This window comes from Oncorhynchus kisutch, linkage group LG2, assembly GCF_002021735.2.
Source record: "Oncorhynchus kisutch isolate 150728-3 linkage group LG2, Okis_V2, whole genome shotgun sequence".
In the NCBI taxonomy this organism is placed as follows: Eukaryota; Metazoa; Chordata; class Actinopteri; order Salmoniformes; family Salmonidae; genus Oncorhynchus; species Oncorhynchus kisutch.
In genome coordinates, this window is record NC_034175.2 from 49,515,662 (window position 1) to 49,540,570 (window position 24,909).

General features: G+C 43.6%; 2 protein-coding genes across 2 annotated transcripts; one reads left to right on the plus strand and one right to left on the minus strand.

Moving 5' to 3' along the window:
- Nucleotides 1-6,395: 6,395 nt before the first annotated feature.
- On the minus strand, nt 6,396-9,006 carry LOC109867817 (gamma-crystallin S-like). The gene is made up of 3 exons (XM_031796508.1): nt 8,898-9,006; nt 8,035-8,277; nt 6,396-6,879 (listed from the first exon to the last, which is right to left on the minus strand). The coding sequence occupies exons 1-3, from the start codon at nt 8,913-8,915 to the stop codon at nt 6,607-6,609; spliced, it is 534 nt and encodes a 177-aa protein (XP_031652368.1). The 5' UTR covers nt 8,916-9,006; the 3' UTR covers nt 6,396-6,606.
- An 8,033-nt stretch (nt 9,007-17,039) lies between these two features.
- LOC109867805 (dnaJ homolog subfamily B member 11-like) lies at nt 17,040-23,967 on the plus strand. Its single transcript, XM_020457111.2, has 10 exons — nt 17,040-17,280; nt 17,819-17,975; nt 18,764-18,861; nt 19,105-19,240; nt 19,363-19,505; nt 19,629-19,711; nt 19,794-19,851; nt 20,158-20,269; nt 20,846-21,005; nt 21,296-23,967. The coding sequence occupies exons 1-10, from the start codon at nt 17,207-17,209 to the stop codon at nt 21,358-21,360; spliced, it is 1,086 nt and encodes a 361-aa protein (XP_020312700.1). The 5' UTR covers nt 17,040-17,206; the 3' UTR covers nt 21,361-23,967.
- The last annotated feature ends 942 nt before the right edge of the window (nt 23,968-24,909 follow it).

Here is a 24,909-nt window from a genome sequence, read left to right on the forward strand (position 1 = left end):
ACGGCATTCTTCCACGTTTTAGTTCACGTTCAGGTGCAAAGGTGCCCACTCTCCCAAAAATTCCCCAACATATTTCATTGAGTAAAATAGTTTTATTTGTAAACCGCATCTGTGGAAGCGCATTCCCGCCACAAAAACAACAACATTTGTAATGCCAAAAGGTCGTAATCAAAAATATTCCTCAATAAGAGGGAGAGTGTTCGATTTGCCTGCTTCATGGCAAAGTTCCTTTATTGGCATGAGAAACATGTTTACATTGCCAAAGCAAGTGAAATAGATAATAAACAAAAGTAAAATAAACAATACAAAAGGGAAAATAAATAAACATAAATACCACATCTTCACTAACAAACCGCCCAAGAAGGTCAAACTAAAGTCTGTCAGCTAGACACACACACACACACACACCTGGACCAAACTAAAGTCCATCAGAAACACATCCCCTCTGACCCTCTGATACACCAAGCCCCAGGTAAAAGTCTCCTCTTCCTCCACCTTCTCTCATTCCCTTCTCACATTATTTCTCTAAATGCACAATAGGTGATGAGATCGTGACCCTGTAGGTCACAGTTCAGTCTGTAGCAGCATTCCAAACCAGTTCATTACCTCTGATCCTGTGATGTCACTGATATTCATTCACAATGTACTGTATAGAGTATAATATGATGTTTTATGTCAGAGTTGGTGTGTATTCTCCTCATACCGAGGGTTCTGTCTGTGAATGTGCTTTTGTTCCAGCCCAGCACTAGCACACCTGATTCAACATAACCTCTCATCAAGACATTGACAAGCTGTATAAGGTGTGTTAATGTTGATACAGTATGTAACTTACAACGCTTGAGGTCTAAGGCACTGCATCTCAGTGCTTGAGGCATCACTACAGACACCCTGGTTCCAATCTAGGCTGTATCATAACTGGCTGTGATTGTGAGGCCCACAGGACTGTGCACCATTGGCCCAGCGTCCTCCAGGTTTGGCCGGTAGGTCGTCATTGTAAATAAGAATTTGTTCTTAACTGACTTGCCTAGTTACATTTAAAAAAAAATATATATAGCTCTCCAGGACCAGGGTTGGCCAGGGCTTGGGAAGTGTGTGGGAGGTCTGGGTTTAAACAAGTGTGTCTCTCTTTTCAAGCTTTGTGACTGTTTGGATCAGTGAAAGTGAGGGGACGGCTTATAATAATGGCTGGAATGGAGCGAATGGAATGGCATCAAGCACATGGAAACCATGTGTTGGATGTGTCTGATACCGTTCCACCAATTCCGCTCCAGCTATTACTCCAAGCACGTCCTCCACAATTAAGATGCCACCAACCTCCTGTGGTTTGTATGTATTATGCTCCTCTGACCCAGATGCTATTTTAGCACTCATTGCACTTTGACTAGATAAACTTAAGAGACACCAGACTGCAAGTCATAACGTCATCATAGGAAAAGGGAACAGCAATGGTAGTCTATTTGTCTCCCCTGTTCTCTTCCTCTTCTTCTCTTCCTCTCTCTCTGCCTCCCTCCCTCTCTCCGTTTGAGAGGATACTGATCCAAACACTATGAAACTGAACTGAAAGACTGACATTTTTTTTTACATTTGATGTGATTTGACTGAAGCAATAAAGTTGACTGAGACCTTGGGTGTCTTGAAAAACGCTTAAAATAAAATGTATAATTTATTATTGTGTTTGTTTCTGATGACACTGGTGAGGTCTGTGTGCATGAAGGCTAGTAAATGTACCATGCTGGGTAGGTGAGTGCATTTGTCTGCTCTCTGCTCCACCACAAATCTCAAAATGGACTATTCATAACTAATGCTTATAACCAGTGTTTATATACAGTGGAGATCAGTGGTGTAGTTTACCCACCTTTTTTATTTTGTGAGAAAGTATTTTAAAGTATTTTAAAAGTATTTTAAGTATAGGGAGAGTTACTTTATTCAGCACGGACAGCATAGTTTACCACCAGATCAATGGTAGAGATCATGTTTTAAGATTGTGAGGGTTCTAGCTGAGGATATGTTCATACACAACACGCTTGTCTCTCTCTTTAGAGATGGTATCTTGGTAACTTTCTCTCTCTCCAGTGCCCTCATTTATCAACCGGGTGTACATTTCTTACTAAATTCTTTCATATGTGGAGATTCAAGGATTTGTGTGCACCAGAATTATTAGGATTTAACAAACTGTCGCACACAATATATAGGCATGCTTTTATTGATAAATCAGAGCCATGTTTTATTTGTGCGCTACACCCCAGCTTGGAAAATACCCTCCAGTTACCTTTTACGGGAACAAAAACACCCTCATTTGCTGTATGATTTGGAAATGTTGGAACTTGGCCATGTCCGTTTCTTAGAGAAGCAGAATATCAGATTTTATCACATTTCTGTAGAGTTGAGGGCAGAATGTTTTAATCTGTTGCAGTGACTGGGGCGGCAGGTAGCCTAGTGGTTAGAGTGTTGGGCCAGTAACCAGAAGGTTGCTGGATTGATTCCTCGAGCTGACAAGGTAAATATCTGTCGTTCTGCCCCTGAGCAAGGCAGTTAACCCACTGTTCCCCGGGTGCTTCTTACCAATGGCAAATGCATCTGTTTTATTATTAGGCCTACGTTTTAATTATGACTTTGTGGCTGTGGAAGCTAGTGACGACCAACTCTGAAGTCACCCCATTGAAGTTGAATTGCAAAATGGTTAAGGTAAGGGTAAAGATTAAGGTTAGTTAAGGGTTATGGTTAAGGTCAGGGTTAGGGTCAAGCGCTGGTCAAATGTCCTCTCAGAGCATGCAGGCCATTTGAAATGTAAGCTCCACCCTCACCATTGGGGCAACCAATCACATAATTTCTGCCTTGGGGCAGATCTGCCTCCAGAACAAAATTAATGAATAAAAATGCTAACCTGCCTCTGGCGGGGTTGGTGGTGTTCGAACAGGACTTCCTGGCGCAAAGCTGCTCTTATCAATAACAAAGCTGAATAGTGGCTGGATACCCTTCCATCCTAACCCACAGGTACACTATGTATTACACTACACACAAATAAACACATGCATGCATGCATGGACACACACACACACACACACACACACATTGTGAACACTATGCCAGGGGCTGGCCTGTGATACACAACTGCGTGTGTATCCAGACCCTGTTTACGTTCATGGTGGTCAGTACCATCTGCTAGGGGTGAATGTGAGAGAGAAGCCCCAAGTGGAAGAGTCTATTAGTGGGGCTGATCTAGAGTTCCCCTACCCTGCTATTGTCTGAAGTGGTGCTCACCTACATGGAGACACAATGTGAGAATGGAGTGGAATGTGTTTGTGTGCGTGTGCATGCGTGTGCATGCTTTTGTTTGTTGGTTTGTTTATGTGTGTTTCTGTGTAAGGGTGGTGGATACCTGGTATCCATATTAGAATTAAGTGTAATTGTACTTATTCTCTTGACCCTGGTCAGATGCTGTTATTGGCTGGGCTGCGAGGCTCCTCCCCAAGTTGCCATTTGTGATGTACGAATAGATCAGCCCCCACAACGCCTTTGGTCAAGTCATGCACGACCACTTCCTGAAGCTCAGCTCCACCTTGCACTCGCTCAGACACTACCCAGACAGGACTGCACAGGTTCCTGAACAGGGCAAGTATGGTTGACTGAAAGCTACTGCTGCTACCTAAAGCAGCCATATAAATGTACTCTACCTCTGTTGAATAAGTGTTGTTAAGTGTGTGGGCTGAGTGTTGTCTACATGGTTGGGAACAGTGTCTGGATATGAATGAGTTCTACCTGGGTCTGATACCACAGAAGGAGACACGCAGAGTGGTGCTGCTCAGTGGGGGCTCAGGCTAGGGGGGTAGAGAGGATACTACAGCCAGGGTCCTCATCAGAGCCACGGGTGGCTGGAGATGTGCCTGTGTGAAATCATCCAATGACTGGGGTAAGAGGGTTCAATGGATTTGGTCAATGGTACTATTAGGGCATTGAGTTTTCCAACAAAAACTGTGTTTTGTTCTGACCAGGAAATATTCTGGGTTCTAGATATAGGCTATAGAACCCGGAGTTGTTCCTGGTCAGGTTCTGTTCTCCTCCCAGGTGTCATACTGTATCACACAGTAGCATCTGTTCCTGGTCAGGTTCTGTTCTCCTCCCAGGTGTCATACTGTATCACACAGTAACATCTGTGCCTGTGCGGGGAGCTGTGTTTGGTGGCCGCTCCTCCCCACTCAACCCAATCAGAACCCTCCTCAGAGTGACCTATGACAATGTAACCTGCCTGACCCCGTTGCCCCTGGCGGCCAGGCATCAGTGAGGCTATCCTTGAAAAAAATGACGTGTAGTGGCAACCCGCCTCAACCAAGATGGAGGCACACTCTGACCATGGGTGAGTACTCTTAAACACGGATCTTAAAGGTCCAATGCAGCCATTTTTATCTCAATATCAAATCACTTCTGGGTAACCTTACTGTGACTGTTTTCAGTTAAAATGGTCAACAAAAATAGTTCCTTAGCAAAGAGCAATTTCTCAAGAAAGAATTTTGCTAGGAGTGTCCTGAGTGGGGAGGAGAAAACAGAAAACTTGCGATTATTGGCAGAGAGGTTTGGAACTCTCTTTCTTATTGGTCTATCAACTAATTTAGCCAGGCAGGCCAAAACGCCATTCCACTAAACAGGCTGAAATTTCAGGCATTCTTTTCAAACAGCTCTTACACTAAAAGGGCATTACCCACTGGGCACAGACGTCAATTCAATGTCTATTCCACATTGGTTCAACATCATTTCATTGAAATGACGTGGAAACAACGTTGATTCAACCAGTGTGTGTTATTCTGACCTCATAGTGTGGATATATATATATATATATATATATAACACAGAAAATCATGTTTTTGTCTGCACTGAGCCTTTAAGTCAGTTTTCAGCAGGAATCATGCCTCAACAGCCTTCTCCGATCTCTTCCTCAGAGGTCAGAACTTCCTGTTCGTGTTTGGAGGCAGAGGCAGAACTTTTGATGCCCACTTCCTTTGTCTTGATGGCCAGTGTTGGACTGAGGTGTTTTTAAAACTTTGCTGTTCATTATATTCTTACCTCCTGCATTATCCAGCTGTGGGGAACTTAGCCCGCCAACAACAAATAAATACAATACCCGCAGAACTTTGACTATGTGTTTTTGCAGATTCCTATAGAGGGCTGAGCCTCGCTTCTCCCATTCAGTCTTTCCATATGAAGGAGGGGCAGTGATCTGTGGAGGTGATCTGTGGAGGGTTGGGTAAGAGAAAGTGTTCTACTGGGGGATACAGTCTTACTGAGGCCCACCACCACAGGCTTCTGCTGGGAGAGACTACACCTCCAACCCCCTCTAGTGTCCAGATGTGGAGCTTCAACAACTCAGATACAGGAAAACAGTCTAGTGGCTGACGTTTTCCATATTGTTTAACATTGAGTAAGTTAATGGATAGTTGTTACAGACAATGTAGTCCTCCTCTAAATGTGCCCAGGATATTGTGCTGCTAAGTCAAAGGGTTGTTCAAACACAGGCACTATCCTATGTTTGCTCCAGATATTCCCACAGTGTCCATGTGATTGGTGATTGGATGATGTTGGTGTGCCAGGGGTTGCTGTTACAGATCTGACCAAAAGGGGCAGTGTGGAGCTCAGCCTGGACGCTGAGTACCGTAGGCTTTGACCAGTTATATTACATCCATATATTCACTGTAGTGCACACAAGGTCACAGACAACACAAACAAAATGGATTCAATGTACACACACACTGTATATTGAATACATTAAATACAAATTCAAAATGGATTCAATGAGTGCCAAATTTCATCTCTCTCTGCCCTACCCTTCTAGTCTGCTGTACCCTGGCCTCTCATGCTGCACTCCTTCTGCTTGGCACTCCTTCTGCTCGGCACTCCTTCTGCTCGGCACTCCTTCTGCTCGGTACTCCTTCTGCTCGGCTCTCCTGGGCGACTCTGACCAGTCGACAACGATGGCTCTGATTGGTGGGGAAGGAAACTGCTTCTCTGTTGTGACTCATCACAACCCTCACCCCGTCACTGTAGACCTGAAACCTGTTCTATAACTATGAGACATGGTCGCTAGAAGATTTCTTTGTGAGGACATTTTTGTAAAGTAACGACTTGGTAATGGAAAGCTGGGTACATTTCTGGCACTGGAGCTGTTATGCATCATTAAGATATCTTGGCACCTGTCATGATGACATTATCTTATTAGTTCACTTGATTTTCCTTATAGCTTGAACCAAATTATTCAGTGGCTAAATTCCGCATGTAGAAGTTGATCTCCCTTTGGGCTGTATCAGTTCAGGGTCATACATTTTGGACAAAAGAATACACCTTCTACCTTCCGGCTTCACACATTCACTGACACAGATACACACAAAAACGCCAACATTTTCAGATCTGTTTACCAGCCAAGTTTTTATTTCAGGAGAGAGACCTCAGTAAAGTCACAATCAAAGGACTCAAAGTAATAGGATTGGCGTTATTCAAAATCAATAAATATTAGGGTTATTCAAAGTCCATATTATGCATATTATGTATGATGATAGTGAGGTTGGGTTTGAGGTTGAGGTTGGTGTTGAGGTTGGTGTTGTTGTGTGGTCAGGAAGATCACTCAGTGAAGCGTCTGAAGGACTGGACAGTGGGACTGACTGCACCCCAGTCCCCAGGCTTCCTGTACTCTCCCTTCTCCAGGAAGTACTGGCGTCCACGGTAGTTGGGGTGCTCGTAGAAGACCCACCAGCCATCCAGCACCTTGCAGGAGTACACCTCCCTCCAACGGTACTTCTCCAGGACTGAGGGGCAGTCTTCGGCGGCCTCGAAGGCCTGGCCCGCGAAGTCATCCTTCTCATACAGCTGCATCTTGTACTGGGTCCCACAGGACTGTGGGGGTGGTGGGGATGGGGGTAGGGGGGTGGTAGTAGTGGAGTTGGAGGCGAGGGGTTAGTGCAAGGGATTGGGAAAGAAGGGGGAGGGGATGTGGGGTAAGAGAAAGGGGGAAGGAGGGATATATAGGGAGATGAGATTCTTACTCAGCAACTTCTGGTTTATTTTGGGGGCTAGGATGTAAGGATAGCTAGTAACACACAAGGTTTGTAAAGTATTGTTGTGTGTTTGTCGATGTTCTGGTCGACCCAAAATGCATTTGTCTACCAACCCATCACCAATCCAATGTTTTTATACTCTTGAGATTGGTCCGGAACTGAACATCAGGAGAAAAGAAACATATATTTTTAGAACATGCTGTATTTTTTTCACTGCTGTTGTTTGGGCCGTTTATGGCTTCCTGTGTTACAGAGAATATTTCCACCACCATAGTTGGACAATTGATTGATTCTACAGTAGAAGTGTAGGTCTGATTCTTCCTGCCAGCTCTAGGTCAGCCAATAGCGATCAGTGCCACAATCACTTGCTCAGTGCTATATGCTGGTATTGAACTTCTTTGACAAAGCCCTGGGTCCTGGGTGAACCGCCACTGTCACTGTTCTGTGCCTGGCCTCATTGGGATTTGGATGCCTAATATGCCCATCTGACGAACAGTCAGAAATGGTTTACTTGCATATACCTGTCTATACCACTTTTGCTATCACTATAATAGCTATTCTTGGTTTTTCTGTTGATCTATGAAATTACTACTACAATGTATAGCCTACCCTGTGCATTGAAGGGAAGTGTACAGTGTTCTGTGCTCTAAGCAATAAGGCCAGAGGGGATGTGGTATATTGGCCATATACCACAAACACCAGAGTTGCCTTATTGCTATTATAAACTGGCTACCAACATAAATAGAACAGTAAACAATTATTTTTGCGTCATCACTGTGATATATTGCCTGATGTACACACGGCTGAAATTCTGTTTCAGCCAATCAGCATCCAGGACCCAAATTTATAATACAACATAAGGTACACCCCATTCAGACAGCTCAGCATAGACCTAACAGACATACCCCATCTAGTTACTGTTATTGAAGAAACATAATGATATCTCCTTTCGTTCACTATAATGCTCTAAGGACTGAGGCAGTGGCAGACTTACAAAGTGGATCATCTTGCAGGAGCTGAGGCGGTCATTGAGGCCCATCCAGCGCAGGTATTCCGGGTACTCTCCCCTGGTCAGAACATACTGGTAGCCCATGTAGTTGGGCCTCTCGTACACCACCCAGGCTCCACTCTCCACACGGATGGAGTTGCAGTGGCTCAGGTAGGAATGGAAGTCGGTGCAGTCGCTGTCACACTCATAACGACAGCCCTGGAAGTTCATATCCTCGTAAAACACAATCTGGACGAGAACAAAAGAGACCAGAGTGGAATGAGTGGGTGGAACTTAGGTTCATATGCTTGATAAAAGCTCTGCACTGCACTGTAGGTACCTTTTTACACAATTAATTGCTTTTTCCAACCTACCAAAGAACAAGTCAATCACTCAACACATTCCTGATGCCTTGAATGCCCAATCGAAGACTGTATTTATAATAAAAATGTGTATTTAAGACAGGCAGAGATTATGTCAATTTCTGCAGGACACCAGTGCTGACAAGCTTTAACCAGCATTCTATCTCACAGATGGAATTGAGCTGTGCTATCTGGCAATAGTGCCCTCCACTTGTATACCAGGCATCACATAGAAGACTATTACACTGGTATTATTACGCTTACATAACAATTATACTATTACGTTGTTATTACTATGGCAATGGCCAGCAGGATAAATCAGCCAAGTTTGACAGAAAATATGAAAATGGGCCATCCTATAACTAAACCAAACACACCACAGAAAATCACTGCTATGCTACTGCCACCATACAATCACTATCCTGCCCACTATACTGTATCATTAGAACCTGTTCTGATGGAGTCAGTGATTGCCCAGAGCCAAGCGGCCATATCCCTGTTACTCACCCTGCCCATTTTGGACATTGTTTGTGGGCTAGGCTTGATAGATAGTGGTGGTCTGCTGGTCTCCCCGAAGTCTGGATGCCTCTGGTCCTGCCACCCAAGCCCTTTTATATACCCAGCCTCCCAGTTTTTTAAACAGTGAGTGGAACAATCGCTTTGTCATGAAAATGGGATCCAAAAATTTAGTCAGTGATTCTAGTGCTATTCAGTTTTTCCAGAAAAGTGAAGCGGGATTACGGCATAATGACAGCATGGTGAGAGTGCCCATTGACCCCCTCTCTGCTGGCTTGCTGAATTGCCCCCCAACTCATCTCAGCCCTACATCCACCAAAACACACACCCTCCCTACACGCCACCCTGCCAGCTTGCTCCCATCACCCCCACCCCAGCCTATGCCCAATGTGCCTACCACCTCGGGCCAAGAGTCTACCAAATGTGCCAAATTCTGCCCAGATGCAAAGATATTGTGCCCCCATTGTTTAAAGTGTCACAAGTTCTCTTCGGGCGTATTCATGTCTTCAACTAAACACAAATGGGGGAAATATGTGTGTGGGTGAACTTGGAGGCATTCATTAGACATTTGAACTATGCAAGGTCCATTACACTAGAATACAACCAAGAAGTATGAAAATCTGTCAAGCGTGCAGGCCAATCACTCTTCTCTTCCTCCTCTAGGGCCAATGAATGATTCGGAGGTGATTGTTCAACATCTGCTCCCCTGTCTTAGCCAAAAATAGTTTCTCTCTATACAATTTGGCTGTGCTACAGCTAATTGTAATGGTTTGTGATTTGTCCAACAGTATAACTAAACATTAGCTGAGGTCGATATACAGGGTCTCTATGAAAGTACGATATTCAACTATAAAAGGCATGTCAAGGCAAAAATGAATAGTTTATTCATGACTAAAGAAAAAAAGAGCACAAAATTGTGCTCTTAGAAAACATGAAAATAATTTCCATTGTAACATGTAGGTAGGTCGACATAGTGCAATTTAATTGAAAGGCAAATCTATTTTTATTTGTCACATTCGCAGAATTACAACAGACCTTACCGTGAAATGCTTACTTACAAGCCCTTTAACCAACAACGCAGTTCAAGAAAAAGAGTTAAGAAAATATTTGCTAAATAAACTAAAGTAAAATATCAAATAAAAAGTAACACAATAAGATGACATAACAATAAAGAGGCCATACACAGGAGAAGTCCCTGAGAACTAAACTACAGCAGCAAGGTAGAAGAACAATAATACAATCTCATCCATCCACACTGACCGAAGAGGCAAAGCAAATGACTAATAAGGAAGAGAAATACCTGGTTACCCAGCAACATCAGCATTCTCTGGAGCATGCTAGGCTTATTTTAATAGTACACAGTAACGGAATATAACTGAATGGCCCATGTAACGGAATATAACTGAATGGCCCATGTAACAGAATATAACTGAATGGCCCATGTAACGGAATATAACTGAATGGCTCATGTAACGGAATATAACTGAATGGCCCATGTAACGGAATATAACTGAATGGCCCATGTAACGGAATATAACTGAATGACCCATGTAACAGAATATAACTGAATGGCCCATGTAACAGAATATAACTGAATGGCCCATGTAACGGAATATAACTGCTCCCTCAAAGGCATCTTTCTCTTCTCATAACACTAATGTGTTCTGCCATCTTCTTCGAGGTGGCTATTATAGTCTACAGACCAAAGTCCCATCTGAGGGAGGTACTAGCCTGGTCCCAGATCGGTTTGTGCTCTTGCCAACCCCATTGCCAAAGTCAAACATTTTGAAACAGTTTGACATGACAATGAGTGATAAGGAGTTGACATGACAGCACAAACAGATTGGCACTCAGGTGCTAAAGGTATTACATTCCCTGGAATATGGCACAGGCCTTTAAATTCACCACACCCTCTCTCCTACACTACCAGAAAATACATATTAACAACTTAATATCACATGTATACATTAATACATCTTTCCCCTATACTGGAAGGTCAATCTCTGAATTTAACAGACAGTTAAATGATTCCCTATTATTTAATTGGTACAGTACACACAGCAGAAGAACCAGACTCTAGGCAGATCTAACCTAAGTGGCTAACAATAGGTACCCTATAGTCGTACCCCAAGTACTCTAGGACCACTGCCTGTGTCCTGATTCTCTACCATCCCCACCATTGGTAAATCCATGAGAGTGAGTGTGCAAGGGTAGAGAATCTGGACACACCAGTCTCAACTAGATGAAGGAATGCAGCAGTGGGAGGGCGAGACAGCATACAGGGGACGAGAACAGAGCCAGAGGTGTATACCAAGCCACCCTTCTGCAGTCTAGTGATCCTCAGATCAGATCCAGGCCTGTCTGGAACTGTTGACAGCATGCAAACAAAAGGCTTAGTGCTACCAGTGGCTGTGAAGCAAACAGCTGACTGTGAGGCAAAAGCTTCTTTGTATGGGGATCTCCATCAACAAGAACCCAAAAAGTCAGCAAGGCAAAAGGTGTCCTCCTCACTGTCCATCTAGATGTCCCTTCCTGCCTGGTGTCATTTGGCCCGGCCTCCAGGCTGTCGCTGTGCGAGGGGTGATGCAGGGGGGGATAAGGCTGTCCAGCCCATGTCTGTGTCCCGACTCCAACAGCCAATCATGGAACTTCTGGGCCTGGAACTGACGTCACCGCTCTCTGAAAACAGACAACTTACTATAGGAACAAGACTCAAACTGGAAACATTAACAGACAACCAGAGTTCACTTTAAATGAGCACTTGGGCCCCTCAATTAGCTCCCCATTAAATCATTGCATTTATTTGTAAATCATATTAGTGAACGCAACTGGGTCACTTGTTATGTAAATTAAGCGACACAGCAGTCACAGACTTTTCGAGTGGCTGCATTATATTCACATTGATCCTGGAAACTGGAAAGCACTTCATATTTCCACTCACTGAGCGTTGGTCAAATTGCTGATAAATCTAAGCGGTAGAATGACTGACTGGTAGTGTCTGTGTCTGCTTTGTCACTCACTTGTTCAGGTGGGCTTCCTTCACCGTCTTCTGCCAGTCCTGTACACTCTTCTCCCTCTCCTCATGGGCCTTCTGGTACATCGATGGCAGTCCACCAGGCACCTCACAAGTGTCCCCCTCCAATTCTAAAAACTCAGCGGGCGTCAGGAAAGGTATGAGCCAGGGTCTGGGGTGGTGCCCTTCACACCCAGCAGTAAGGGCTGGTCCCAGGCGTTTGGCACCACAGCTAAACCCACATTTGCCATGTGATCCTCCAGGGAGGGGTAGTGTGTGGAAGGGCCCTGGGGTGAGAGCAGTGTTCCCGGGGAGGAGTATGGGCTGAGGGTGTGGGTGTTCCGGGCGATCTTAGCTCTCTTCATAGCGCCCTCCACTGGAGGACAGGAGAACAGAAATACGGTCAGTCACAGACACACAGCCATGCTTCAATCCTGATAGCTCTCTACTTCTCCCACAAAAAAAAAGGTGAGCTATAAAACAGTCACAAGATAACTCACTGACCTCTATAGACATACTAACACTGCCCGTCCGGGGTACACTGAGTCCTCCATCACCAGGCTGAGGCACTGCAAAGGAGAAAGAAGAAAAAGATTACTTTATTGTCCAATGTACACGGATATCTAACAGATACATGCGTTGTACTTTATTTTAACCCCTCCGAAAGACACATACACGTTCAGAGGTTGCAGAGTTGAGCAGAGGTTACTGTTCTTACTGAAAAGGAAAACAATTTATTGTAAAAACTATGAAGACATGGGCGTTATGGACCCTTTCACTGTTTGAGGCAAGAATAAAACAACCATTTGGTGTATAAATACAACGATCTTGTATTCCTGCTACCACACTCTCCCTAAAGCTGGCCACACAGCCAAACTGAGTAATCGGGGGAGAAGGGCCTTGGTCAAGGAGGTGACCAAGAACCTGATGGTCACTGACAGAGCTCCTCTGTGGAGATGGGAGAACCTTCCAGAAGGAAAACCATCTCTGCAGCACTCCACCAATCAGGCCTGTATGTTAGTTGCCAGACAGAAGCCCCTCCTCAGTAAAAAAAAGCACATGACAGCCTGCTTGGAGTATGCCAAAATGTTTACCTATTCACAAGAGTTCACCTATTTCATTGGTGGGTTCTGGTCTTCATATCAATATTGCAGTATTAGATGAAAGTGGTATCATAACTAACTAGCTGTTGTAAAAACTGATTTTTAACATTATAGGTAACAGAATGGGCATATGGACCCTGACTGCTTCCTAAATGGCATTTATTTCACTGCCTCTTGCTCCAATGCAAATGTTTGTGTTGTCTGGCTCTGTTGTTCCCTCCTAGCGTCCTGGATACTAGGACGTCTGTCTGATGTTCCCATGACAACTGGCAAGCAGATACGATCTGGCATAGAAATAGAATGAAGCTGACAGCAGTTGCTTGATGTATTTGCTTAGCATTAAGGGAACGTTAGTAGCTAGCTGATATAAAGCAGACTAACGCGTTAGCAGACAGACAAAACACTTGGCTTCAGTAAGTTTAAACTAACGTTAGTCTAAACGATTTCTGGTCCAGTCTCGAAGCTCCAGGAAAAGTAACTGGTAATAATGCTCTTAAATTCAAGTTTAGTAGCTTATCAACCTGGGCTGGCTTTTGGTTTGTTTATTACCGGTAACACTGCAGCCCACAATTCGGGCGTTCTTGCATGTGTGCATCCCTGCAGGAACGCCCCTACCCCTGAGTCAAAATGGAAATTGAGTACCACAGTACGAGTTACAATACCCATAAAACCTAGCGGTAAACCCCGGAAATGGTTCCAATCGTTTTTCCACCATTCATTTTTCCATAGGGGATTTTACAACTACTTTATATAAGGTCTGTGTTTCGTGTAGGCTTACCCTGGCACAACGTTTTAATAACTGTGCAAATCTCCACCGGACAAGGAAACTTTTATCAGTTTTTATCTGTAATTACCCTCCCAAAAATGAAATATGAATTAGCTGCTAATGTAGCTATCATACAGAACTACACTCCCTGTCGCAAGCTTTAACGTCATCACTCAAGGCACAGAGTAGGAAAAACCTCCACATTTCTCCATACAAACTCTCATCAACAAGTAGCAAGTAACCTAACATGTAAATATTATAGCCTTTTTAGTTTGTTGTGTGAATAATTGATAGTGTATTTCTCATGTATATAATTTTGGGGGGGTGGCATTTTTCTAGTTACCTAGCTAGCTACCTGGCATTTTAAAATTACTAGAATGTTGCATTCCCCAGGTACCCTTGTTTTAAAAAGAAAATGTCCAGTACAGACAGGAGGGTAGCGGTTGTTCTGACTCAGGTTCAAGGAGACGTGCTATTCCACTGAACATGCCACGGAAACGGTTCCTTAGTCACTGAAGTTCCTCCTCTCTGGGCTCTCGAGACAGAGGGTTGTAGTCTTCGGCTGGGTATAGGTCCTCCACTGACTGCACATTGTTGGGCATTGCTGGCTTCCTCCACTGGCATTCCACATCTGTACGGCCGATATTGTGAATACGCCAAAATAGGCTGCATGGCTACACTTATGAGCTCCACAGAGGCATTCACATGTGGTAGAGAGAATCCCCTGGTCACTAATAGAGACCTCCCAAGAGGAAGGATGTTAAGTGCCATATGCCTTTCAATTCATGACTTTGAACACATTGAAATGCATTTGTTGTAAGAAATGTTGTAAGAAATAAAGTTTGATTTAATTGATGACATTACAGCTGTGGAATATTTAATAAACTGTCATTTTCATGAGGACAAAATTATTTTTTCCATAAATTTTAATATATCATTTGTGGTTTTATCATTTGACATATCAATCATTTGGTTGGAAGGATCCTGTAAGTCAAGACTGTGAATGCATGTGCCACTCTGAATAAATAAATACTGTGCCTTTGAAGATGTGTCTCTAGTCATGAATCTGCAATAGAGGCTGGATGTCTTAACATGGTCAATTCTGAATGTCAATAGATTTTTTGACCAATTCTCATCAATGACATCTTAGAACTGATTTATCACTCATTTAAGTCTGGTATCATTGGTAATCTGGTTAATGATTATATAATTGCTTAAATGGCGGGCAGGTAGCCTAGTGGTTAGAGTGTTGGGCCAGTAACCAAAAGGTTGCTAGATTGAATCCCCGAGCTGACAAGGTAAAAAATATTTAATTCTGCCCCTGAACAAGGCAGTTAACCCATTGTTCCTAGGCCGTCATTGTAAATAAGAATTTGTTCTTAACTGACTTGCCTAGTTAAATAAAAAGTGTATCTTTCCTTATAGAATGTTAACAGCAGTATAGTTAATATCTACACTCACTGACACAGGATCAACTTTATCCCTCATTCTGGCCCTGACCAAACTGGTAAATTGCCTCTCACTATAGCTGCACTTCTCCACATGGCCAGATAGTGGTATTCTCCCATTTTAACGCTCTTATGCTCATCCTTGCCATCAGGTTTGAAATAGACACTAAGGTCGACATACTGTACAAACAATTATCTTAGCTAAGTAATACCATTTGTTTGTATCTACTGCTCTGCTAACTAGGTAGCTAAAGTGTAGTCAGTGGCTAGCTAAGACAGAGAAAGGGGATAGAAGAAGTTCAACACTTTATTCAATTCATTTCAATACAGCACATGAGTTCATAGTGGATTGGGCACAGGTCTCTGACCGCACTGGTGAACGGTAGCAGACAGTGTCAGCTAGAGATGATGTGCAGGAGCTTCCTGCAGGAATTTGTGGTCTTGCTGAGGTCTTCTCTGTTGCTGATTAGTATTGAAAAAAATGTTTTTTGTATTTTTAGGCAAATATATTGATAAAACTCACTTTGTCGCAAGATAATTACACGGTTATCAAAATGTCACGCAAAGATAAGCCTACACCAAATGCATACTTAATTTGAAGTCTCTGTAAAATTCATTATGTGAAAAATGAATGGTGGAAAAATGATTTTAACCATTTCCGTGTTTGACCGCTAGGTTTTACGGGTATTTTTATAGTCCACTGTGGCAGACAATACTTTTATTAACAGATTTATTTTGCCCCTGACTATCGCAGTCCTAGCGGGAGCGTTGCCTGCCCTCACCATTGTTAACAGAACTGCAGGATAACAGTCCCCGACATGCAGGGAGACAGGAGGCTAGGGCGACAGTGTGCTAGGTAACTAGTTAACTGTGTCGCCCTCGCCTGCGGTGTACCGATTGCCGTCATTAATAGCACTGCGGGAAAACAGTGCCTGACAGGCGGGGGCGAAAGACACTGTCTACCGGTGTACAGCTAGCTAGCTACTAGCTAGTGCTTTAGCGCCCCCTACTGACCCCAGGATCACTCCTGCCTGTCCGAATTAAAACATTTACCAATAGAAGTATAAAGAGTGGTTCCTGCAGATGCTGGAATGCTCACCAGTGCAGGCAGCTGAGGGAAGAATGGCTTGTAATAATGGCCGGAACAGAGCAAATAGAATGGAAACCATGTGTTTGATCTATTTGATACTATTCCACTGAGCCTGCTCCAGTCATTACCATGAGCCCGTTCTTCCCAATTAAGGTGCCACCAACCTCCTGTGATGCCCACATGCAGGAATTGCAGGCTGCAATTGCGCTCTTCTTTCTCAATCAGACAGAAAGGGAGAATATTTATCGATTTTGGGGGATATTGCTGAAAACGATGTACATCCTACATTCATCCACTAAAAATGCTATTGCAAAGATATAGCAAAAGTTTACACCGGCTTTTGTTGCTGAAAGCCACTTTATGCTCGATCAGAAATGTGGCCGGAAGGTGTAACGGAATTGCAGAGCGTCTGGATTCATGCAGAGGCCTAATCGAGCCCTGTACCGCATCGCCTTGCGCCTCCCAAATGTTGTAACAATGTGGAGGGCTCAATAACAATGCGAAGGGGTCCATATAGTGCCATATAGCTCCGCATTGTCATTATTGATGGACGATAGATGGGGGCGGGAGGTCCTGTATAAACAGAACCTCACTTCCTTGATTACTTCCTCCACAACAGCTCTGCGTGGCTCTACGAAGCGCAGGAAGTACAGTATGAATGCCCAGAGACCGTAACACTGTAAATGCTGCATGGCCAATGCAGACAGCGGATTGACCATGCAGCACCTTTAAGGGTGGGCGGGCTTTAGGATGAGAGGCGGGACTTCTGGGTTTCACGTGGGCGGTTCTGATTTGACAGAAGGAAGAGAACTAGTGACAGAAGGAAGCGAACATCAAAAAGCCGGGTTGTTCTGTTGGTTTCTTGAAGAAACTGGGATCTATGGCCGTTAAAGGGATGAATCTGGGCAGTGTTTGCTATCTTGTCCTGTATTTTGTTGCGGCAGTGCTTGCAGGGTAAGTACATGTTTCTATATTATCCGTACACACCGCTTCTGCAACGGTTAAACGCGGTGTCGCTAACTGGTACACATGTTTCATTGTGATTGGTCTACACTTTTGAACCCCATTCTCCATGTGTAATATGGCTAGCTCGCTACTAGCTGGAGGGTTAAAATAAGCAATCTCAACAACACTCTAAATAAATAATTGTCCGAAAGGGTAGTCAACATCACCCTTGCCTGATTCTTTGTTTCCAGTATCGTGTATCGGCTGAGTCATACTATTCAAGGGAATGATGAATGCCATCTCAGGGAAGTGGGCTAGCTTTCCCGCTGGCTTTGTACTCTCAAATGAATAATTGATATCAATCTGAATCACTCTGGGTGATCCCTTTTTTTTTTTTTACTTCCTAAATACAAGACACAAGCAAAGATTATTATATATAAACGACACGTTTGCGAACCCTACTCCACCTGTCCCTATCATGAAGGGAAATACTGTATCTACAAGAGTCTAACTAAATCCCCCCTCGCATTTTCACCTTTCTCTACAGGCGAGATTTCTACAAGATCTTGGGGGTGAGCAAGTCGGCATCCGTGAGGGACATCAAGAAGGCTTACAGAAAGCTGGCTCTCCAGCTTCACCCTGACAGAAACCCCGATGACCCTACTGCTGCTGACAAATTCGCAGACCTGGGGTCAGCCTATGAGGTAGGAAATTACCCGCTGTGTTTGCCTGCATCATATATAATGTATCTTCCAATGTGTTGAATGGCCCTTTTTTGTTTTACCAGTATAATAATGGTGTCTGATTTGTGGCTTCGGGAAACAATGCTCATGTCATTAAGATATTTACAAAATATGAACGGCAACTTAGTTGAGTTTTATGAGAACGCTAGCGTTTTATTGCTTCTCTCCCAATAATATTTTAATAATTCTAATTTAACCAGGGTGTATATTAGGGTTTTCGTTATATTTCATTTGCTGAAGCGCTCGAGGCACCGATACAAACGTATTTTGTAGGAAACTGAAGCAACCTATTTGGTTGTTGTTGGTAACCTAATGTAGCAGGCGTAAAAAGATGCCTGCGCGGGTAACGTAAGTTAGGTTGAAAATACTGTATCCCTTAACCAAGGCGAGTGTCTATGGAAACGACATAAGCCTTTTGATTGGCCAAGAAGACCGTGTGGCTTCCTCTGATTGGCTCATATTGTGGTCCGCTTGTTCTCATGAAAACACGACTTGGAGCACGCGGACCTGCTCAGTGACCGCTTCTATGATGTGCACCAATGGCATTATGAGTGACCACTAATCCGATAACAAAATTGAAAGGGTTCAAATTAGGACAATTGCATGATGAGCTATTTAAAAAAAATATGTTTTATGTGATATTAAGAGTTTGCGATTCATGTTTATACAATGTTGCAAATTCACACATTCAACGAAACTCTTTATTTTGTGACTTAAATGACCAGTCTCTGGTGTTGTGCTGTTTGTAGGTGCTTTCAGATGATGAGAAGAGGAAGCAGTATGATGCATATGGAGAGGATGGTCTGAAAGAGGGTCACCATGGTTCTCACAATGATATCTTCTCCAGGTAGGTTGACCTAAATACCATAATATACTGTATGGAGTCACATTAATACATATACCTCTGCTTAACAATACCTAATGAGCGTTCCATTCATTTATACTACTAGGCACTAGTGTGTGGTAAAATAATGACATCTGTATTCCAGTTACAAGCCATACCCAATTGTAGGCCTAAGCATGTGAGGTTTTAGGAATCAAAGAATGCCTTCGGCATCACTGTTCTCTCATCAACAATCACCTCTTACAGTTTCTTCGGGGACTTTGGCTTCATGTTTGGAGGTAACAGGCAAGGACAACAGGACAGGAACATTCCCAGAGGAAATGACATAGTACTAGACCTGGAGGTCACACTCGAAGAAGTGTACTCTGGGAACTTTGTAGAGGTACTATTAATCACTGATGGTGGTCTGTGATATATTGTATAGGTTTGATGTTCTTCACCAGTCCTACCCTAGTCCAACACATACCTACCACTCTCATCATAACATCTATATGCACCGCCCAGGTTGTGCGCAACAAGCCTGTAGCCAAAGAGGCCCCTGGGAAAAGGAAATGCAACTGCAGACAGGAAATGAGGACGACGCAGCTCGGACCTGGACGCTTCCAGATGACCCAGGAAGTAGTGTGTGACGAGTGCCCCAATATAAAGTGAGTCACTGTACTATTGGCTGAGATTGATAACGCAGGAGACAATGGTGTCTTTCTTTTACATGCTCAGTAATAAAGAAAATAGTTTCATAATAATGGTTTTGTCTCTCTCAATGATCCCAGGCTGGTGAATGAGGAGAGAACTTTGGAGGTGGAGATTGAACAGGGAGTGAGAGATGAGATGGAGTACCCTTTCATTGGAGAAGGTAAGCTACTTACTCAACCATCAGGATAACATGGGTAAACAAGGGTAAAGTCATTGTTTATAAATAATAATATATTTTACAGGTGAACCTCACATCGACGGCGAGCCAGGGGATCTACGCTTCCGCATCAAAGTTATGAAGTAAGAGCAGCATGCATTTCCTTATTTCAGATATTATATAATGATTCTGACGAGGCTGATCTATCCTTCTGAGTACTATACCTTTTTCAGTACAGATCAAACTGTCAAATGAATACATTGATGTTATGTAAAGATTTTTGGAATGTACTCTACTTGCGTCGTCTGTGTCTTGGCTCTTCTGTTTATCTATTTGTATGCTTGCTTTATGCAAATGCATTCTCTCTCTCTGTTAGCCTGTTTCTATTGCACAGTAATTTGTTGTCAGTTGAAGCTGTTTTATTGAACAATGATTGTGTGTGCTTCCAGACATCCAGTGTTTGAGCGTCGAGGAGATGACCTGTACACTAACGTCACAATCTCTCTGGTAGAGGCTCTGGTTGGCTTTGAGATGGACATCACACACCTCGATGGACATACGGTGTGTAAAGGCTCCTACACATCTATCCAACCACAGCCTACTAGCTATCAGTGATGCATTGGGTAGTTTTCCCCCAACTCAGGCCAACTGTCTGTGGTCGATTCTACATGTTTAATCAGGACCAAAAACAAGATTCCCAGTGGAGACCAAGAATTAATTTTATTTACCTAGGCAAGTCGGTTGAGTCTTATTTGCAATGACAGCCAAACCCGGACGCCGCAGGGCCAATTGTGCGCCGCCCTATAGTACTGCCAATCTCGGCCGGTTGCGATACAGCTTGGATTGGAACCAGGGTGTCTGTAGTGATGCCTCTAGCACTGAGATGCTGTGCCTTAGACCGCTGCGCCACTCGGGAATACACATGAACTGTTTTTCCAACATGTAATCAAATGTAATGGCCAAGTTTCCCCGACCCAAAATAAGCTTATTCCTGGACTAAAAATAACTTTCAATGGATATTCTCCATTGAGCATGCTTTCTGTCCAGAGTAGGTTTTATCTGGGTTTGGAATGATTGGTCCAAAACTGACACCTTTGAATCAATAACAACATTGACTTGTGACTGCCCCTGTGGCAGGTTCACATTGAGAGGGACAAGATCACCAAGCCTGGTGCCCGGCTGTGGAAGAAGGGAGAAGGCCTGCCAAATTTTGACAACAACAACATCCGTGGATCTCTCATTGTCTCCTTTGACATCGAGTTCCCACAGACACAGCTGGATGACAATCAGAAAGAGGGTAAGGAGGAAGTTGATAAACATGCGGAAAGGGTTTTGTAATGATCTATTAGACTTGAGTTGACATTGATGCTATCAGTAAAAGGTCAACTGTATGTTACATATCAGGTATGGGGTCTTGTTCTTCCATAAAGATTAGGCATATCAACAATGTACACAAAGACTGAGAGGCGCAGGACACGAAGACAATGAAACTACTGATTAACTTGTCGGCGACGAATGATTCTGAAACATGTAATAATTATGATCACAATGGTTAGTACTTTAAATTGTGCCTTTTGTTGTTCTCAGGAGTGAGAGGGATTCTGAAACAATCGTCAGTACAGAAGGTTTACAATGGACTACAGGGATACTGACACAACAAAAGACAGTCTGGACTGAGTTCTGCGCCACACAAAACAACACACACACAAACAAAGGAGCACGCTTAGGGGTGTATTTATTTTTTGATTGTTCTCAGGATGGGTTGATTTGTTTTATTTTCTAATATTCTGAAGGTGGCTTGATGTTATTTTTTTTAAAGAAGTCCTGGTTTAATGCTGTATTTGTCCCCAAAATTATTTTACTACCACCTTTAATTCCCCCACAAATGACAAATGACTTATTTGCTTCAATTTGGAGAGTTTGGATCTTCAAGTCAACATACCTTTTTAATGTAAACTAATTGTCATCCAATGTCAACCACTCACATACATCTTGGATCATGAAGGCTCCCATTTCCAATGTTAAACCCATCACACCTGACTGAGCTCTAGAAGAGGAGCTGTCCTGGAATCAAAGGACTCTGGAGTCAACAACTTCTCATGGACATGAGCAAGACTGGAATACTATCACCCTCCCTGTTTTATGTATGTGGTACTGTACTAGGTCGTTTCATTTAACCTTGAGGGATTTTAACCCCTCCGACACCTTAAAAGATTCGGTCAAAACACTTTGTAAATAGGAAAGAACAAACAACATTTTTCGTTTTTTTGCTTTTGTTGAATTAGATTATGTTTAGATGTATTCTTTGTGGTGTAAGGTTATGAGTGAGCATTCTGTCTGCTGAAAGAAAGGCCACTTTGAGTGAACTTCTGGAGCTACCTAGCTGCCTCCTCGTTAGGGTGACAAGGATATCATCCTTGTCTGGAGACTCCATCTCCAGCTTGCTCTGCCTCCCACCACCATCCACCCCTCTTTCTCTGCCTCCCACCACCATCCACCCCTCTTGCTCTGCCTCTCCTCTCAGACTGAGTGTGTCTGAAATGACCCGCTCCCATAAGGTTCTGGTCAGAAGTTGTGCACTTTTAAAGGGCATAGGGTGCCATTTCAGCCCTGTGTTCTTTGGACTGCTCCTCCTGACTGAAAGAGACTACTGTGAATAATGGGATGTGCTATAGTACAGGAGGGAAAATGTACTTTTCAATTAAAAGTTTATAATAAATAATTACCTGGTCAAATAACCTTACATAAAGGTTACTTTATGCTTTAAACAAAATTGGAGTGAATTTTCAGTATTCAATTGTCAAGGGTGTGAGAGATTTTATACTGTGTCTGTGTGTACCTATGCTGTCTTGCCTGGCTGGAGCACCACTGTCCACCTTATTGACATCTCTATCTTGCATGTCAGTCCAGGCCAGTCGCTGTAGTCCCAATGTGTGACCAGTAGAGGGCAGCAAGTGTAAAGAATGGCTGCAAAGGGTGTCTGCTGTCACCACTCCTTCAGGAGGGCCGTAACCTCCCCTGGGCCTCTCTCTAGGCAAGACCTCTACACATCATAGACACCTTTGTCATGGGACTGCATTAACATGTCTATTATGGCATTGGCTTTGAGGATGAAGTGTTGTTAGTGATCAGTGGATGGTTGTTTGGCTGTTGGACTTCCTTCTCTAGCATTGACTATGGTTTTACTGCAGTGATTGTCTGACTTAATTAGTGACATCACAGTGCTGTAGTGGTGTGTGTGTTTGGTCGGTCCGTCCGTCCGTCACTGTTAACCCCTCTTACTCACTCCTCCACTCTATCTTAATCTGACCTCTGTGACTGAGCTGGTTCCACTTACTGACTGTCTGTCGCTGCTCTCCTAAACGCAAGGGGCCAACTGACTCAGGCTTCATCCCAAATGGAACCCTATTCCCTGTATAGTGCACTAGTTTTCGCGTGGGGGGGGGGGGCAGAAGGATGTCAGGGAGCCTGCTAGGGTGCGGCAGAGGATGTCCGCACAAATCATTTCGGTATGGTGAATTTATAGTGTGGTAATATGCACGTCTGTCCACCAGCATACATATTTGTGTGTGTGAATACATGGGAGGTCCGTGTGTGTGTGGAGGTGCATTCCTCACAGCTTCCCCCAAACTGATTACTCAATTTATCTCTATCAGGTTTATAATGGGGATATACCTTTTATTTAAAACATTTATCTTACAATTATCACTTGTTGTCCAAACTGCAAAATTGTGTATCTGTGTGCAGTCTGTATGTATCATGAACTCCCACAGAGATAGCAGGGCTGTGGTATTGGGAGTTCCCTCCACATCCCACCACACATCCCTTAGTCATTATCACTCTGGATGAGACCCAACAAGCAGGGGTGGTTGGTGATTAGGGTGTATAAAGGCTCTGTGTTTTACCTCTCGTGCTATGTACAGAGCCATATGGCTGCATAGGAAAATCCCCAACAGAGGTTATGCATCTTCACCTATTGTTACTGGAATTAAAGTGATAATTCACTCCAACATCAAATTTTGCAAACCTCAAAGTTTCAGGTAGTCTATTGTTGAGTCCCACAATAGATACAGCTACATACATATATAAGCCTGAAACCCAGATGAATGGCACTGTCTATGCTCATTGTTTTAGATAGTTACCACCTTTCCTATTAATTTAGGAATGTGGATTGACAAACATTGATTTTGGAATGGTGAACTACCCCTCTGAGGCACAAGAGGGGAGCATTGCCTCTGATGGGCTGACTTACCGCCCCTGGACCTGTCAGTCTAACCACTACAGTGAGTTGGTGCAGATAAGCGCAGGGATCACACTTGACATTACTGAGAGTAATGACTCTCTAAGTGTAGCCCCGGGGTTAAGAGGAGCACATGCTATGATGTCTAATTGCACAATCCACGATCCAGGGAAGCGGAGAGCAGAGGCAGTGGCTGTGTTGACCTGTAGTGACTCAGCTAATGGAGCCTGATCCTGTGAGGGACTGGGGTTTAGTAGGAAGTGTGTGTTCATTGGGCTGGGATTTAAGAGTGTGGAGGATATTGGTCCAGAATGGTAGAAATAGTAACCAAAAATGATGACATGCACTAAATGTCTGAACTTTTTGGAATTCCTCTTTATTTTCACTTTGAACACCCTGGGAGAGATTTACTAGTCTTTATTTCAGAGGGAATAGAAACAAAATAAATAACGCTTGAAATGTTTCACACAGCCTTGTTTTTGTATCTTCATTCCCTTCTTTAAATAACAAGTGCAGAAGTTGTACTGGCGCAAACAATTAGAACATCTGTTTGTCTGTCTTAATATGGAATCCATTGTCACAGGGGACGTTTCTGACTTATTATGCCTGGAAAAGAAGCCCCCCCCCCCAATCCCACCTACACACAGAGCAATAGCAGGGATGAGCTCAGCAACAGACGTTTCATCTGTGCGGATGTCAATGCCGCACCAACATGTGTCTCAGATGGGGGGGGGGGGATGAAGAAGAGGAAAAAAGGGCACCCGAAAAAGAAATGGTGACGGACAAAGCCTACAATTTGTGGGACCTAAAGCGTAAAGCAAACAAAAGGCAGCTTTTGTAAGGAATAATGCATGTCAGCCGTGTCCTCTGCTCTTCCTACTGTAGCTTTGAACACGGCTGGGGACGGCCGTAGCTTCACTGTGTTTGTCGTGTTGCTATATAAAAGCCAGTCACCTCAAAG